At 38.7% G+C, this 14,613-nt stretch overlaps 3 protein-coding genes across 3 annotated transcripts in view; 1 reads left to right on the forward strand and 2 right to left on the reverse strand.

Annotated features, from left to right (window-relative positions):
• Positions 1–32: 32 nt before the first annotated feature.
• Positions 33–6,583, reverse strand: dnaaf10 (dynein axonemal assembly factor 10). Its single transcript, XM_085427405.1, has 8 exons — positions 6,317–6,583; positions 5,247–5,347; positions 4,875–5,005; positions 4,657–4,758; positions 3,706–3,821; positions 3,085–3,219; positions 939–1,036; positions 33–844 (listed from the first exon to the last, which is right to left on the reverse strand). The coding sequence occupies exons 1-8, from the start codon at positions 6,500–6,502 to the stop codon at positions 637–639; spliced, it is 1,077 nt and encodes a 358-aa protein (XP_085283531.1). The 5' UTR covers positions 6,503–6,583; the 3' UTR covers positions 33–636.
• A 188-nt stretch (positions 6,584–6,771) lies between these two features.
• Positions 6,772–10,258, forward strand: pno1 (partner of NOB1 homolog). The gene is made up of 7 exons (XM_085427406.1): positions 6,772–7,074; positions 7,833–7,979; positions 8,091–8,174; positions 8,501–8,561; positions 8,701–8,818; positions 9,325–9,395; positions 10,009–10,258. The coding sequence occupies exons 1-7, from the start codon at positions 6,877–6,879 to the stop codon at positions 10,074–10,076; spliced, it is 747 nt and encodes a 248-aa protein (XP_085283532.1). The 5' UTR covers positions 6,772–6,876; the 3' UTR covers positions 10,077–10,258.
• Positions 10,259–12,283: 2,025 nt separating this feature from the next.
• Positions 12,284–14,613, reverse strand: part of ppp3r1a (protein phosphatase 3, regulatory subunit B, alpha a) — a 29,111-nt gene continuing 26,781 nt past the window's right edge. Inside the window, exons 5-6 of the mRNA XM_085427408.1 lie at positions 14,348–14,532; positions 12,284–12,819 (exon numbers count right to left, since the gene is read on the reverse strand). Of these exons, the coding sequence (XP_085283534.1) occupies positions 12,772–12,819; positions 14,348–14,532 (233 nt within the window). The 3' untranslated portion in view covers positions 12,284–12,771. The remainder of the gene's footprint in view (positions 12,820–14,347; positions 14,533–14,613) is intronic.

The following is a 14,613-nucleotide window of genomic DNA, read 5'->3' on the forward strand; positions in this document are numbered from 1 at the left end:
CATTTGTATTTGGTTAAAGCAACTGAGAAATCTTTTTTTTTTATTCAAATACAGATTTAATTAGGAAAAACACCTCTTAAAAATGTCATGTCAAAAGCCACAACTTAAACAATAGACAAAAGTGAACTACAACAATGTTCACTGACAGTGCAACAACGGAAAACGTTTCAGTTTCCTCCTACAAAAACAGAAATTGATGAGAGAAAATAAATCTTGATCCCACAGTAATTCCAAGCCAGAGGCTACAGTTATTTTTCCATCCACATAGAGACTTTACAGGAAATGTATAATTGCGTTACAGGGATACTTCTCTGCAGTAAAGGATAATATCATCTGCAGGGCTCAGCCAGACAATACACATTTTTTAGGGATATCATTTAACATAGGGGGAAGAAATGGCCAAACTCAAGTTTCCCAGTTAATCTAAAATACTTTTTAAAGGAGTATTGATTGAAATGGACATGAGCAGTCTCCAGGACTTGCAGTAGAAAATTGGTGTCTTCTACTAAAAGACTACTCATCATTAAGCCTGTGACTTACACATGGGTGGTGCAGCACTACAGATACTTGTTTGTTTTTTGTTTTTCCCATATTAGGCTGCACAGATCACAAAAAGTCTTTTATGCAGTGCAGTTGTTAAACTATGTTGAGTTTAGTGACAATAAGTACACGGACAGACTGGTCAAAACCCGAACACACACACAGGCCCTGCTTGTCTGGGCTCCAGTCCAGGCTGGCAATTGGCTGAGTAGACAGAGTGACATTCTGTAAGAGGTTGACAGATCCAGCTACACCTACGTCAACACCATCAGAGTCTTTCTTGCATCTCTGAGCAGGATACTCACTGGAAATGACATCAAAACACAAAAAATTATGGTTAGTTTACAGTTTACAGGAAAGAACATGGTGTCTGTTGACTGACTTGACTGGTTACTTACTATTTCCATAGATGTAGGTTGCCGGCTCCTCCTGTGGTCATAAAGATGTCTCTGTTCTGAGGCAAATGTCTCACCTGCCAAATGGTCGACTTATGAGCCTAAAACAGAAGAGTCATGTTTAGTACATAAAGTGTACCGAAAGACTGTAAAGAAAACCTTTCAACCACTTTAGACTGATAACAGTCACAAAGTGTGACTTGTGCTGTTTTTAGAGGTTCCTGTTTTGACTCTTCTTTGGTATAGACTTAAATTCAAAACACAAGTTAAATTTATATCATCAGTGGAATAGTCCGATCTCTGACATTGCATCTTTCCCTTGCTTCCATTGCCAAAAATGCTTCATTTTCCTTGCTTCAGCTGGACAAACTGAATTTGAAAAAGCTTTTGTTTTGCATATGCGAAGTATCTCCACCAAAAAATATTTTGCATTAAAACACACAAAATATCTAGACATACGAAAGGACATTAAAAAGCGAAACAGAAAAACCTCGGAATCCACGTGAAAGAGGCTGCTCTTGATGCTTTGAAAATGACTGAAATTTTGACTATAATAACCATCAATACCATGATATTAATGGCGCCATCTCCAACAACGATGAGGCGGCCTACATGGATGAAGTGAAGAATCTGGCGTCATGGTGCCAGGACAACCATCTCCAGCTGAACCTTGGCAAGACCAAGGAGCTGGTGGTGGACTTCAGAAGGAGTCAGCACAGAGACTACAAGCCCATTATCATCAATGGTGCTCCAGTGGAGAGGGTGCAGTCCTTCAAGTATCTCGGTGTCCACATCTCCTCAGACCTGACATGGTCTGCCTACATTCAGCTCCAGACCAAGAAGGCTAAGCAGCGCCTGTACCACCTACGACAACTGAGGAAGTTTAGGGTCTCTCCTGAGATCCTCAGGATTTTCTATACAGGCGTTGTGGAGAGCATCCTCACACAGAACATCACATCCTGGTTTGGGAACAGCTGTGTTAAGGACCAAAAAGCTCTTCAGAGAGTGATCTGTACAGCAGAACGCTGCTGCAGGATTGGTCTCCCCCCGCTTCAGGACACCTACACCAGGAGATGCCGGACTAAAGCAGCACAGATACTGAAGGACCCGTCCCATCCTGGCAACACACTGTTCCAACTTCTGCAATCCGGTAGAAGGTTCCGCATCATCCGGGCAAGGACAGAGAGACTCCAGAGGAGCATCTATCCCCAAGCCATTCGGGCCCTAAACCAACCCCCCTCACCCTCTCACATCATCTATAAGTGACTGAGACAGGACTCTCTTCTAGACACTCTAAACCCACCGGCACAATGTACATTTCAAATTCCTTTAATTTTATATATGTTCATTTTGTCTATTTTGTAAAATAGTCAGATTGTCTATTCTTATTTAATTCACTTAATGTACAGAATTCACCTGCTTGCTGCATACATGCTACTACTGCACATTCACCTAATGAGTGAGAGTGAGTGTGTGTGTGTGTGTGTATATATATATATATATATATATATATATATATATATATATATATATATATATATATATATATATATATATATATATATATATATAATGTCCCCCCCCCCCCTTGCACAAGTCGAGGGGCGTGTCAGTGAAATGTCAGGTTACATTTCACTGTGCGTTATACTTGTATAACTATGCATGTGACGAATAAAGAACCTTGAACCTTGTAAAGTCCATGTTGTATTTTAGTCTGAAATTCTTGGTGGAACCTTATGACTCATGGTTGGAGACACTGGTGTGCCAACTGTTGATTGCTCAGAAGAACTGGACAAATATTTAGAAAGCCAGGCCCCTGGATTTCCTGGGCCTAGCTAACACTTGGAAAGCTGGCCGTGCACTAATCCTGGTTTAAGTGTAGTTTTTCCAGCGTTTTCCCACAGAAAGCCACACATCTCTTCCCTAACATGCCCAGTCTCATTTTTCGGGCCGGTTACACAAAGGTAGTTAGACAAACATGACCCCAAACACTTCCAGCTATAAAAACGGTCAAATTGCCGTTTGCCCCCATTTCTTTCTATACCACACAAATGTAACAATAACAATAATAGTTCTAATAGCCTTTTGACATTTTCCCCATACATAGCAGCCAAACATCCATCTGAGTCACTCCACCCAGGTTAATTACCTTTTCAGAAACCGAGGCGAAGCCTTTGGTAGGGTGCTGGGTCCTCATGTCAAAAACGTGGAATTTTCCCTCCAGTGAAGTGGCCACCAGCTTGTTCATGTTGATGTCTTTCCTGTCAAACTCCACACAACATACCTAGTCAAGAAAAAAAAAAATAATAGAAATGAGTCACTCCCTGGATATTTACCACATGGCAAAGCTCCATCACAAATGATTTTACCATGCAGTAGAATGTGTTGAACTTGGCATAATGACTTCTGGCAGGTTTATACACAAGAGGAACTGAATGAAAGAGACAGCCATGTAATAAAATCAGAGCAATTCTTTGTACTGCTTATGGCATGTGAGGAAGTATTCACCTCAGACTGCCCTGTTGTTTTATGTGCAGTGTAAATGATGTGGGAAGTCATTTTCAGTTCTGTCTCCACATTTCACACCGTTTTTGTCTGCATTATAGTTCAAAATCTGTTATTTGTGCAAAGGAAATATTATGTGCCAAAAGAATTCAACCCTTAAAAAAAGCATTAGCTTTAACTATTTTGATTCATGTTTGGTTGAATCAGAAAAAAAAGTAGAAAATGTATATATGCCACATACTGACAATTTTTTCTTTCACCTCACCCCATTTTTAATGTTCGTTTCCCACCGTAGAGACATATTCCGCAGATCGAAGAGTTTGATGTCACCATTGTCATATCCAGCACAAACACAGCGGTCCTGATCATTAAAGGCATGACCTGAAATGTAAATGTAAAGGATATTTTAAGCCTGGGAAAGATCATTGAAAACAAACACAAAGGCACAACATAGGTTTATGGCTGCATTTCCATAGGTGTTCATGCTCATGTGCTTTTTTTTTTTTCCACTGTACCATCTGTTTGCACCTTTTGTGTTTGGAGGGCATGGATCAGGATGTTCTTAAAAAAGTATACATGAAAAACAAACAAAAACAAAAGTTTTGTTTGTCATGTCTTATCGGTTAGGTGCAGTGCATTACAGCAGCTTTATTTATGGTGGCTGATAGGTTAGCATTGTTGCTTCACAGAGTGTCCTTTGTCTGACCCAGAACAGGGTGCTTCTCTCTGGAGTTTGAATACTCTCTCCTGACATTGTACCTTTGACCAAGGGACTAGCTGGAATTTGGGCTTTGTTCTGCTGTTTAAAATTCAGAGAAATAATCCCCTTTACTAAGTATAAAGAAATCCCTCAAATTGTACACAATAGAATATATGATAAATATTTTTTTACTGCTTCTTAGAATTAATATAACCTATGACTGTATCAGTTCTTATCACTATCAAAAATGCATTACAGTCCTGTCTCTGTGGATACAGATAAAGTGGAGAGCATGTTTTTAAACTTTACTTGTGGATGTTGGTACTTCGGTCCTCAAGAAAATAATGTTCTGTGAGGACCCTGTTAAGGGGCACAAGCTGTAACAGTGTCCTTTATACTACCACAACTATTGCAGGAGCCTTAACCTCTTCAGACCTTATGTTCTTTTCTGCACACCATGGAAGTAGGGGAAGCACCAGCACTATCAACTTAGTTTCTGAAGAATATTTTACAAACCAAAAGCAACAGTCCAGCAGTCCCTCTTGGTTTCTCCTTCCATTGGCTCCATGTTGGCTACAGGGGAATCCTTCTGTCTGGGATCCCACACCTTGACTGTACCTATTAAAATACAATCATGTAGGATCTAGTCTTATTTTCGTGTACTTTACTTTCCCACTATCATTGCACTGAAAAGTAATTACAATCTAGTTTGTTTGTTTTTTAAATGCTCTTACCATCTCTGCTTCCAGTAACGATCTCAGGCGCACCATCACCAATCCCCAGACCACCAACACCATCAATACTATTCACGATCTCTTTGTGGGCCTTTACAGCATATACGGGCACATCCGGGGTCTCTAGATTCCTGTGAACCACAGCACATCAGTACTGAATAAGTCTAATGTCGACGTAACAGATTTTTAAAATAACATTTCCATTACATTTTTTCTATTCCATTCCAATTATAACTGTCTTTGGGATTTGAATATAAGATCTACAATTAACACAACAAGTGTTTTTTGGTTAAAAATAGAATTTAAACCTTGCTTTCCCAGTTTGATTCTTGCTATTACAGGTACAACAGTTACAATTGGTGTATACAATACCATATATTGAGATTTCCATCAAAATCCCCTGTTGCTATGTGTCTTTGCTGAAGAGACGTGGCCCCAAATGTTCCACATTTTATAGCTTTAGGTTTCTCTACCTGAAACATATCACAGAGGTAAGAGTTTGTTTAGTTTCGTGAATGGGACAATTCAGCATATAATGGAAAAGCAGTGTGGAAGGAGTGCAGTGAAAATGTATTTTCATAATCCAAGTGAGCTTGAGCTTCAGGGCATAAACTGACAGTCAGGCATTCTCCTTTAGGATTTTCTGGTTGAACCTATTAATTCAAGTCGTCCAGGCCAAAAGCAGCAAAACAGCCCCAGACCATCACATCACCATGTTTGATTGTTTTCTTGTTTTTTTAGCTAACGTGAGATGGCCCTTTGTGTTCATTTTGGTCAGCGGTGGTTTTCACTACGGAACTCTCCCATAGATGCCATTTTTACCGATTCTCTTTCTTATCATTGAATCATGAACACTGACCTTAACTAAGACGTTCTTGTCTTATACTAACATTTGCTTGATCATTTGAAACATGCGTGACAAATATGCAAGAACATAAGAAATTGGGAATAGGGCAAATACTTTTTCACAGCACTGTATCATGTAGGCACTCTTGATTCAAGCTTTAGCAGCAAAATGACCTACACTTGAAACAAACAGGCAAGATAAGTATAAAAGAATCATGTTTATACACGTTTTGTTACGTTTACTCTCCTTTATCTGTATCTTGATGCCTGGCACACATCCCATGGCGCAAAACTACAACAGTAAGTTTTGTTTGTAGTACGATACACTGGTGACAGCGTAGCAATCTTTTAATCGTTGCAAGTGATGCTGTAGTATTTGCTTTTTAAGTATAATCTGGATAAAGTATGCCAACTATAGGATAATCTACAGTAGAACAATAATGAACGGGCTGCCTTCAAATTGTTGTCATGGAAACACCCTTGCCAGACTTTTCTAGAACTCTTCGACGGGCTAGCTAGCTCTGTACGCCGTTTGTATGAAATATCTGAGAGAAAAGAAAGGAACAAAGGCCCACAAGAGTAGAACGTTAATGTACCTCCTTTATGAGCTGAGCCTCGCCTTGGTGAACTTCATATATTTGAATCACTCCGGTTCCACTAGGAAAGTTTCCCAGACAGACAAACTTCGCGCTGCAGGGAATCCATTTACTGTCAAAAACCGTATAGTTCAAACTCTTCTGAATATGCGTAATAATCTGAGGCTTGGACAGCGGCGATGACATTTTTATAAGAAACACTGATATCGGCGTGAAAAACTAGACAACTGTCGCTCTCTTCCAAAACAAACTAGGTACAGCTGAGCGAGCGGCTGCCTTAACAGATGCCTGACAAAATGCGTATCTTTCAATAAAATATCTATGTACATTGGTACAAAAATCATATGCAAAAATATATAAACAGCTTGCATTCAATTCTAAAGACAACTAGAGACATCATAGATAGTTATAATAAAATAATTTTGTTACCTCTCAATCTACAGGCGTCGTTGATGTGGCTGTTTGGGTCCTTTTCGTCCCACGAGGACATGCTCACGCGTCTCCGTTCACAGTCTGCTTAGGTTTCTACTCAAAGTCTGATTTTAAAAACTTTTTTCGAGATGGACACCGACAAAAACCCAGTCCCGGACTCTGTAGTACCCATTGAGAACAAAGATGACGCCGATTCTTTCACAAAGGTTAAGTCAAAAAAGTCTCAGAAGCGAAAACGTGAACAAGATGGAGCGAGCATGGACACAGAGGAGCCCGTGGCAAGCAAACGACCGCAATTTCCGCCCATTTCAGGAGACAAATTACGGGTAACTACACCACGTGCATATATAGACTCTGTGTATTCTCTCGGTTTTGTCAAATAAATACCAATAACTGTACATTTAATGTTATTTGTCATGTTTACAAAGTAGCTTCCCCGACCAAACCATTAACTATTATGCGCACGCGCGGTGTAGTCATGTGAATACACTAAATAAAGCTGCTGTTGTGGTAGTGTGGTTGCCCAAGTAGAATATTCAAATACACAACAAATACTGTGTTTAGGTCGTGACTGTTATTATAATACTTATGATTTCACAGTACTCTGACTGTTTAAAGCACTGTCTACTAAAGCAAAAATACAGTTAGGAAAACAAAACGCATAAATTACTCGTGGTTAATATCAGTCCAGTACTCAGAGGATTAATTAGAAACTTTGAAATTAAGCGTGCATATGAATGTTTCAGTAATTAAATGCACCGTCAGGCACAATAGAAACCCGGGGTTGCTGTTTATATGTACTCTGCAATCTCTCTTTCTACTTCTGTTGTGGATTAGTGGTTTCTGTTATGATGACATTTTTTTCACTGTTTCCTGATGATTTAAAGATCAGACAGTTAAGTGGAAAAAAAGTTACCACATTAAACAATCGTAAACATGTTACATTAGTTGCAGCATTGCTTTGAGTTCGGGTTACAAAGCAAAGATGTTTTCTGATAAATCCTAACCAAATGTCATAGAGTAGTTTTGCTAACATTACACCGTATGATCAGAAATGTTCTTTGTGTTTGTTTGTTTTTTTAAGGGATCAGATGAGATGCGCAAAATCCCAGTTCCAGCTCACAGATACACACCGCTGAAAGATAACTGGCTGAAGATTTTCACTCCTATTGTAGAGAACCTACAACTTCAAGTTAGATTCAACCTCAAAACAAGGAATGTTGAAATCAAGGTAAGCTTCTCCTGTTCATGTAGACTTCGGTGATTTGGTGAGCCTATTTATTACAATGCTTATATACAGTATTTCATCTCTGATATGACTAATATGCCTTCTTTCTTTCAGACATGTAAAGAAACACAGGACATCACCTCACTCCAAAGAGCAGCTGATTTTGTTAAAGCATTTGTTCTTGGATTTCAGGTTGAAGTAAGTACATGAGTTTTCTGCATGTTTTAATTCTGCCTGACTGCTTTTGTACTGAATGTGTATTTGTCAAGCCAAAAGTCAAGTTTTGGCACAGTGGTAGAGACACTTGACTGAAACTTACTTCAGCTCAGTGTAGTTAAATAATCTATTGTTAATACAATAAAAGTTTCCTCCCTGTCAGTAGCCTCCATAAAGTGACTTGTAGTTGTTTTTGCTTTGTCTAAATGTGTAAATTATCTTTAGAAGCTGTCACAGTATTTTATTGTTAATTTTGAGCCTTGCTGGATTGTCACTCGTGATGTAACATTCACACTCTCTCCCCTCAGGATGCTCTGGCTCTCATTAGATTAGATGAGCTCTTCCTTGAAAGCTTTGATGTCACAGACGGTGAGTTTCCACCTCCGTAGCGCTTGTGGCTGCTGTTAGAGTCGTCATAATTTCTTACCAGTTCTCTTTCCCTGCTGCATGAAGAATACAATGTTCAACCTCTCGAGATCTATTTAATTGTTCTCCCATGTTTTGGCAGTGAAACCTCTGAAGGGAGACCACTTATCCAGAGCTATTGGAAGAATAGCAGGGAAGGGAGGAAAAACCAAATTCACCATTGAAAATGTCACAAAGACTCGCATTGTGCTTGCAGACACGTGAGTAAATCCACTATTTTGATATGCTACAGTAAAATTACTAATTAATTTTTCACATCATTTGCTTCTTAATCCCTCATTAATTTTCTTTAGCCACCTTTTTGAAGTTGATACGGTTTCACTGCAGCATTAATCAAACATTTAGATTGGGATTTTTTCTCTTGCATTGTTTTAGTCATGATAAGTATTGGAGTTCAATACAGATCTTGCAAAGAAACTCTGTAAAGAAGAGCTTTACTTCTTTGGGATTAAACTTAAAAAAATAAAATAAACTGGCCTGATTTGGTTTGTTAATAAGTGCATAAACATACTATCATATATTACTTACTAACAGTTTTTGTCACACAAATGCTATTTTCCTCTTCACGCAGATGTTTTTGTGGGTACTCTAAAGACAATATAAACAACCTTTCGCATACATCCATACCTGCAGTATGTTTTCTAGTTATGTGCCTTGTATTCATTGTTCATTGAAACTGCGAACACTCTGCTTTGTCTGTCTACAGAAAAGTTCACGTATTAGGATCTTTCCAGAATATCAAGATGGCCCGGACAGCGATATGCAACTTGATCTTAGGTAAGACGAGCATTGTTTTTATAGCACAGTATATCATGTGGTTGATGCTATTGAGGTGGTGCTTTATTGGATGAGCTGGTTGGACACTCTGCTGTCTCAAATACCGTTACTCCTGGAGAAGTACAAGTACTAATTTATTCACTTTGAGGTACTCATTTAAACATTGAAATTTAGATTATAAGACTCCCCTGTGAATCCTTTTATGGATTTCAATTTTGATATATACTTAAATGCAGCAGTAAAAGTGCCTAAATTAAAAGAGGCTAGGCAATAAAGCATTGGAATGAAGCCATTTTTCTGAATCAGGTGTTTAAAAAGACCTGTTATAACACTTAATGTTTTCCGTAAGGAGTGCAAAAATCGAATTTCTTACTTTTTTTTTTTTTTATAAGCTGACAGTCAGCTTAAAGAAAAACCCTAAAACATTGAACAAACAGTTTAGCCAAGTCCTGAACAAACCTATTTAACTGCTGTGCAGCCTTTGCCAGTGTTCAGAGCATCAGTCACCTGACAGCAAATCCATCGAATCTAGCATTAACCATATTTGGAATTGAACTCTTTGTTTACACATTAGTGCTGAGAAGTGACCTTTAAATCCCTTTTGCCCCTACAGGAAGTCCACCTTCAAAGGTCTATGGCAACATCCGAGTGGTGGCTAGCAGGACTGCAGAGAGATTCTAAACCTGAAGCCTGATTGGTTACCATATGTATTTCTCTTCCCCTATTGGCTGGTGGAATTCCTATGTGGGATCTGTGTTGAGACCGTCACTGCCCTTTGGACTAATACCTCGGGTTCTTCTGTAATCTCGTGGTTTCTGAATCAGCTGGTATCAAATATGATTAATAAAATTATGATACGTGCATTAAGGGAATAAGGATATCTGAAAGTACGTGTTTGTGCAAATGTGTTTAAAAAAAAAAAAAAAAAAAACTAAACGAAGCATGTGTGTACTCTTCTTTCCTGGTGAATGAAGATACAAGTCTAGTCAGTCACATCTTGGTCAGGTTTAAAATAATAATAATAAAAAAAGGACAGTCAAATAGAATACTTTCAACATTTCAAAGTTTATTTAAATTTTATTTTTCATACAGTATCAAGTTTCCAACAGTCCCACAGCATAAGATGCAGCATGCAGAAAAAGGAAAAAAAAAGGTTCTCAAACTTAAATCTTCTCATATCCCCACACAAACTAAAAAGAACCCAAGTCCCTCAGAGAAAAGTAGCACTTACAAACTAAAGCGCGGTCTGAACTATACAGAGAACAGAGAGCCAGAACTGCATTTAACAAATACTTATATACAAAAGGAAAAAAAAAAAAAACATCAAATTTTCCCCTTTAAGCTGAGTACAGTGTGTGGCAGTTTGAGACAGGATCAGATATGCAACTTTTACTGGAATCGAAGCATCTCGCTGACCCGGGTAAAATACAAAAAGTTACATGTAGTTCAGTTCAGTTGGATTACCTCTCATAATATGTGTACATTTACCAAAGTTTGGCAACATCCATATTGTATACCATTAAATTCTTAAATATATTAACATCACCATCCATGTGTAAACAAGAGGATTATTTCAAAAAATTGATCTACATGCACAACAAAAAATATACTTCCATGTCATGCAAGCACAGGGAGGCCCAAGCCGTGCAGAGCTTTGGGATAGGGGAAAAATAGAGCACTCCAGATGCACATCTCTTGACTGAAAACTGTTGTTCAAACCAGCAGTTGACCTCCAAAAGCAAAACCAAAGCTATCCCAATGCTGTTTGCAGTAGGAAGCATTTTCCCTAGAAAATAAAAATCTGGCTGAAGTTATGTTTTTTCTCCCTGTTAGTAGGTCAGAGGGTGAGAAAATGAATTGATTGTGACAGAAAAAAAAGTGGGAGAAGAAGCCAACTTTTGAAATGTACACGTTCAAAGAAAAAAAAACTACAATTTACAGTCTACCCATTGCACACTCGTTATGCCAACATGTTAAGATTTTAAGTGTTTGTGTTGCGCTGAAGAAAACTGACCCATCCTGTGCTGTACTGAGACGTATTCAGAAGGGCTCATTGTTAAGCGGAGGCAAAGCCATCTCCACTTACGGTTAAATAAGCTGAGCACACTTTGATTACCTAATATACACATACTGGTTAACAAAAAAAAAAAAAAAAAAAAAAAACACGCTGCCTGCAGATAAGTCTCTTAAATTGCTATGTCCTTGCACAAATTGTAATCTCACCATTATTCACTCTCAGTTCTAAGCCAAGTCTGTCCAGCCTCTGTTCCTAACATTAAAGTCTTGAAATACTAATGATTCCACCATCATTCATTAGTCAGTGTGAGTGCAGAGCTAATCTTTGCATTGGAGATTGTCTTAAAGATGCACACTGCTCTATGCAAAATGCTTCACAAGAGTAAACCATGTATCAGTTTGCAGCCACAAATTATTTTTCAAAAGACATTTTCTTGGCATTAATTTTTCTATCTATAATTTTATAACAGGAAACAACGATTATCTCCAACAATATAAACACATTCTTAAGTATAAATAAAACTACCACTCTTAATACAAAAAAAGAAAGGAAAATAAAACTGGAGTTGCTTTCCTAGGAGTGACTGGAAGCTTTACCGGTCTGCAAAACTGCGTGCGTAAGCTAAAATGGAGAACAAAAAAAAAAAAAAATTATTTTGATTTGCTTCTAATATGACTCGTAGTCGAGCAGTTGGAAGCGTCACGAGCCCATTTGTCTGGCATGAATGACTGCTGTGATGATGGGTAATAACTTGGACTGGTTTTCTGGATATGTTCTGGTTGGCACTTCATACCCTACACTTTCTAGTTGTGCTGCAAGTCAAGTGTTAATACACTACACACTTCCCCTCACGAGACAACCATAGATATACTTGTATTTTTTTTCTTCTTTATAAAAAACAAGAACAAAAAATAAATATCAAAAATAACAATTAACAAAAAGAAAAAAAGAAAATGAAAGGATGAAATATGAACAAGCCAACCAGCCTCTTCACCGCATCCCCTTCCCCCCCCCTCATCCAAAACCGGAGATGCTCTTGCGAATTACAAATAGATGTCCTTCAGTCTCTTAAAGTGCTACGACCGGGTTATTGAGAGGATTTACAGTTCAATAACACTTCAAAGTTGGCTTCACGAGGCCTGTGTTTTGTTTTGTTTTTTCTCAAAAAGAAAAAGTGGCTTCACAGAGAGAGAGAAAGAGAGAGAAAAGAAAGAAAAAAAAAAAAAGAGAGAAAGAGAGCGAATACTTCCATTGATTTACACAGAGAGCGTTTTGCCGGACGTCTTGAGCAGATCTTCAGAGATGGTGGAGAAAGCGAGAGTCGAGGACAAAGGGGGGGATTCAGCAAGCGGAGAGCGCTCACACATCCACCACCATCTTTTTGTGTATATCGAGGCCACCAACCACCTGGATGAAAGTGCGAAAGGAAGGAATAGAAAAGAAAATCTTTAATAGAGTGCTGTTAGTGCTGTGGAGGTAAGCATTAAAGTTCACATAGTTTAGTTTTCTTTATAAAGTGCCAATTCACAACAACAGCACCCGAGCTTTATATTTATATGCAAAATTTATGAATAAATTTTGATATGTGCTACGTTCAACAGTAAAAAGCCAAAAGTATTAGAGAAGAAGCTAACAATCAATCATCTCTGATGAACAACATGTGGCAAGAGTGGAAAGGAAGAACTCCCTTTTACCAGGAAGAGACCTGCAACAGAATCCGTCTCAGGTTAAGGCACCCATGCCCAAACAAGATGGCCCCTTAAAAACATTTTGACCTGCACAATAGAAGAACACCAATGTTTGGTACTGCTATTTTTAAAAAGTTGTCATCTTTTTATTACTGCCATTAAAAGGTAACCTGTTATGACCTTATATACTGAGAAAACAACTCAGTGTATTTTTAACTGACTAAAAATAAACATGTTGGTTCAGAGGGTAAACAGATTACTGTACATTACCTGTGAATATACGGCCTTCACCTCATTGTAAAGTGATTTCATATTGGTAACGTTTCATTCACCACATAACCATCAACAAGCATGTCAGTTTCACTATGAGTGACCGCATCAACAACAAGTTCTCGCTGTAACACTGCTGTGGAAATGCCGAAATGTAACAATGGGATCAACGGCATCCTGAGAAAATCTACTAAATTTATTCTCTTATTTTTACACACTTTCTCTTCCGTTGTTACTTTTACACAACAGTGTTGCTAATACTACAAAGCAAGAATAAAATCATGTCATGGAGCCTTTTCCTTGAACCTTGAAGTGTTTGAGCTGCACTGCTTCAGTAAGAAAAAAAAAAAACTGATCTAATACTCTCCTGCACCACTCTGAAAATACACTCCCACGAGGACAGAGCCATTTTAGTTCATGGCTCCAGAGATATAGCTGTCAAATGTGGGGCTCATGTCTGTCAGTTGGAAGTGGAGTCTTTCATTTTAGAATATGTCTCAGAGCAAAGCCATTTCCACTGGGGTCCGACAACAGACGAGTCGGTGTATCACACTTTTCAACAAGATGACACTAATTGTATTGAGAGAACTTCATTTGCATCTGTGATCTTAAATTAGATAATTACAGCCACATACTTTCTAGTTAGTTTATGCATATCAGTACGACAGCAATGAGAATATTGATCTGGGTCAGCGCTTTTACAAACCAAATAACGCTCATCACTGCCGACCTTAAATTTGCTGGATGACACAGATCCTCCTACAAATGCCGTAAGTACACACCAGGCTATGTTTACAGCCCTTGACACCACATTTCAACAAGGAAGTGTGAAACTGAAACCCAATGCCGTTGAGCCTAAGCAAAAAGTGTTTGTGTTTCCAGAGTTTTCCGCCCCTTTGACATTTGCTTCCAACATACTAGGCTGCATCAGCACAAATGTCACCACCCCAAAATACCCCAGGAGGGCTTTGACTTACTGCACAGAACTCTTCAAAGGATATCCTGCCGTCTCCGTCCTTGTCTGCATTGATAATGGTCTTGTCCACGATCTGCTGGAGCTGCGTGTCCTTCAGGTTGTTGCCTACCATCATCTTCAGAACCTGGAAGAGCTCGCCATTGGAGATGTAGCCATCCTTGTCCATGTCATAGATCCTAAAAGCAACTGTGGTGCAGGGAGTGGCATGGGGAGGGGAGGGAGCAGAAGCACAGGTAGTTGGAAGTCTAAACCAATCAGCCTTTATTA

The sequence above is a fragment of the Rhamphochromis longiceps genome, linkage group LG13, assembly GCF_057381845.1.
Source record: "Rhamphochromis longiceps isolate RC_006_pf linkage group LG13, R_longiceps_female_GT1.1, whole genome shotgun sequence".
NCBI classification, from domain to species: domain Eukaryota; kingdom Metazoa; phylum Chordata; class Actinopteri; order Cichliformes; family Cichlidae; genus Rhamphochromis; species Rhamphochromis longiceps.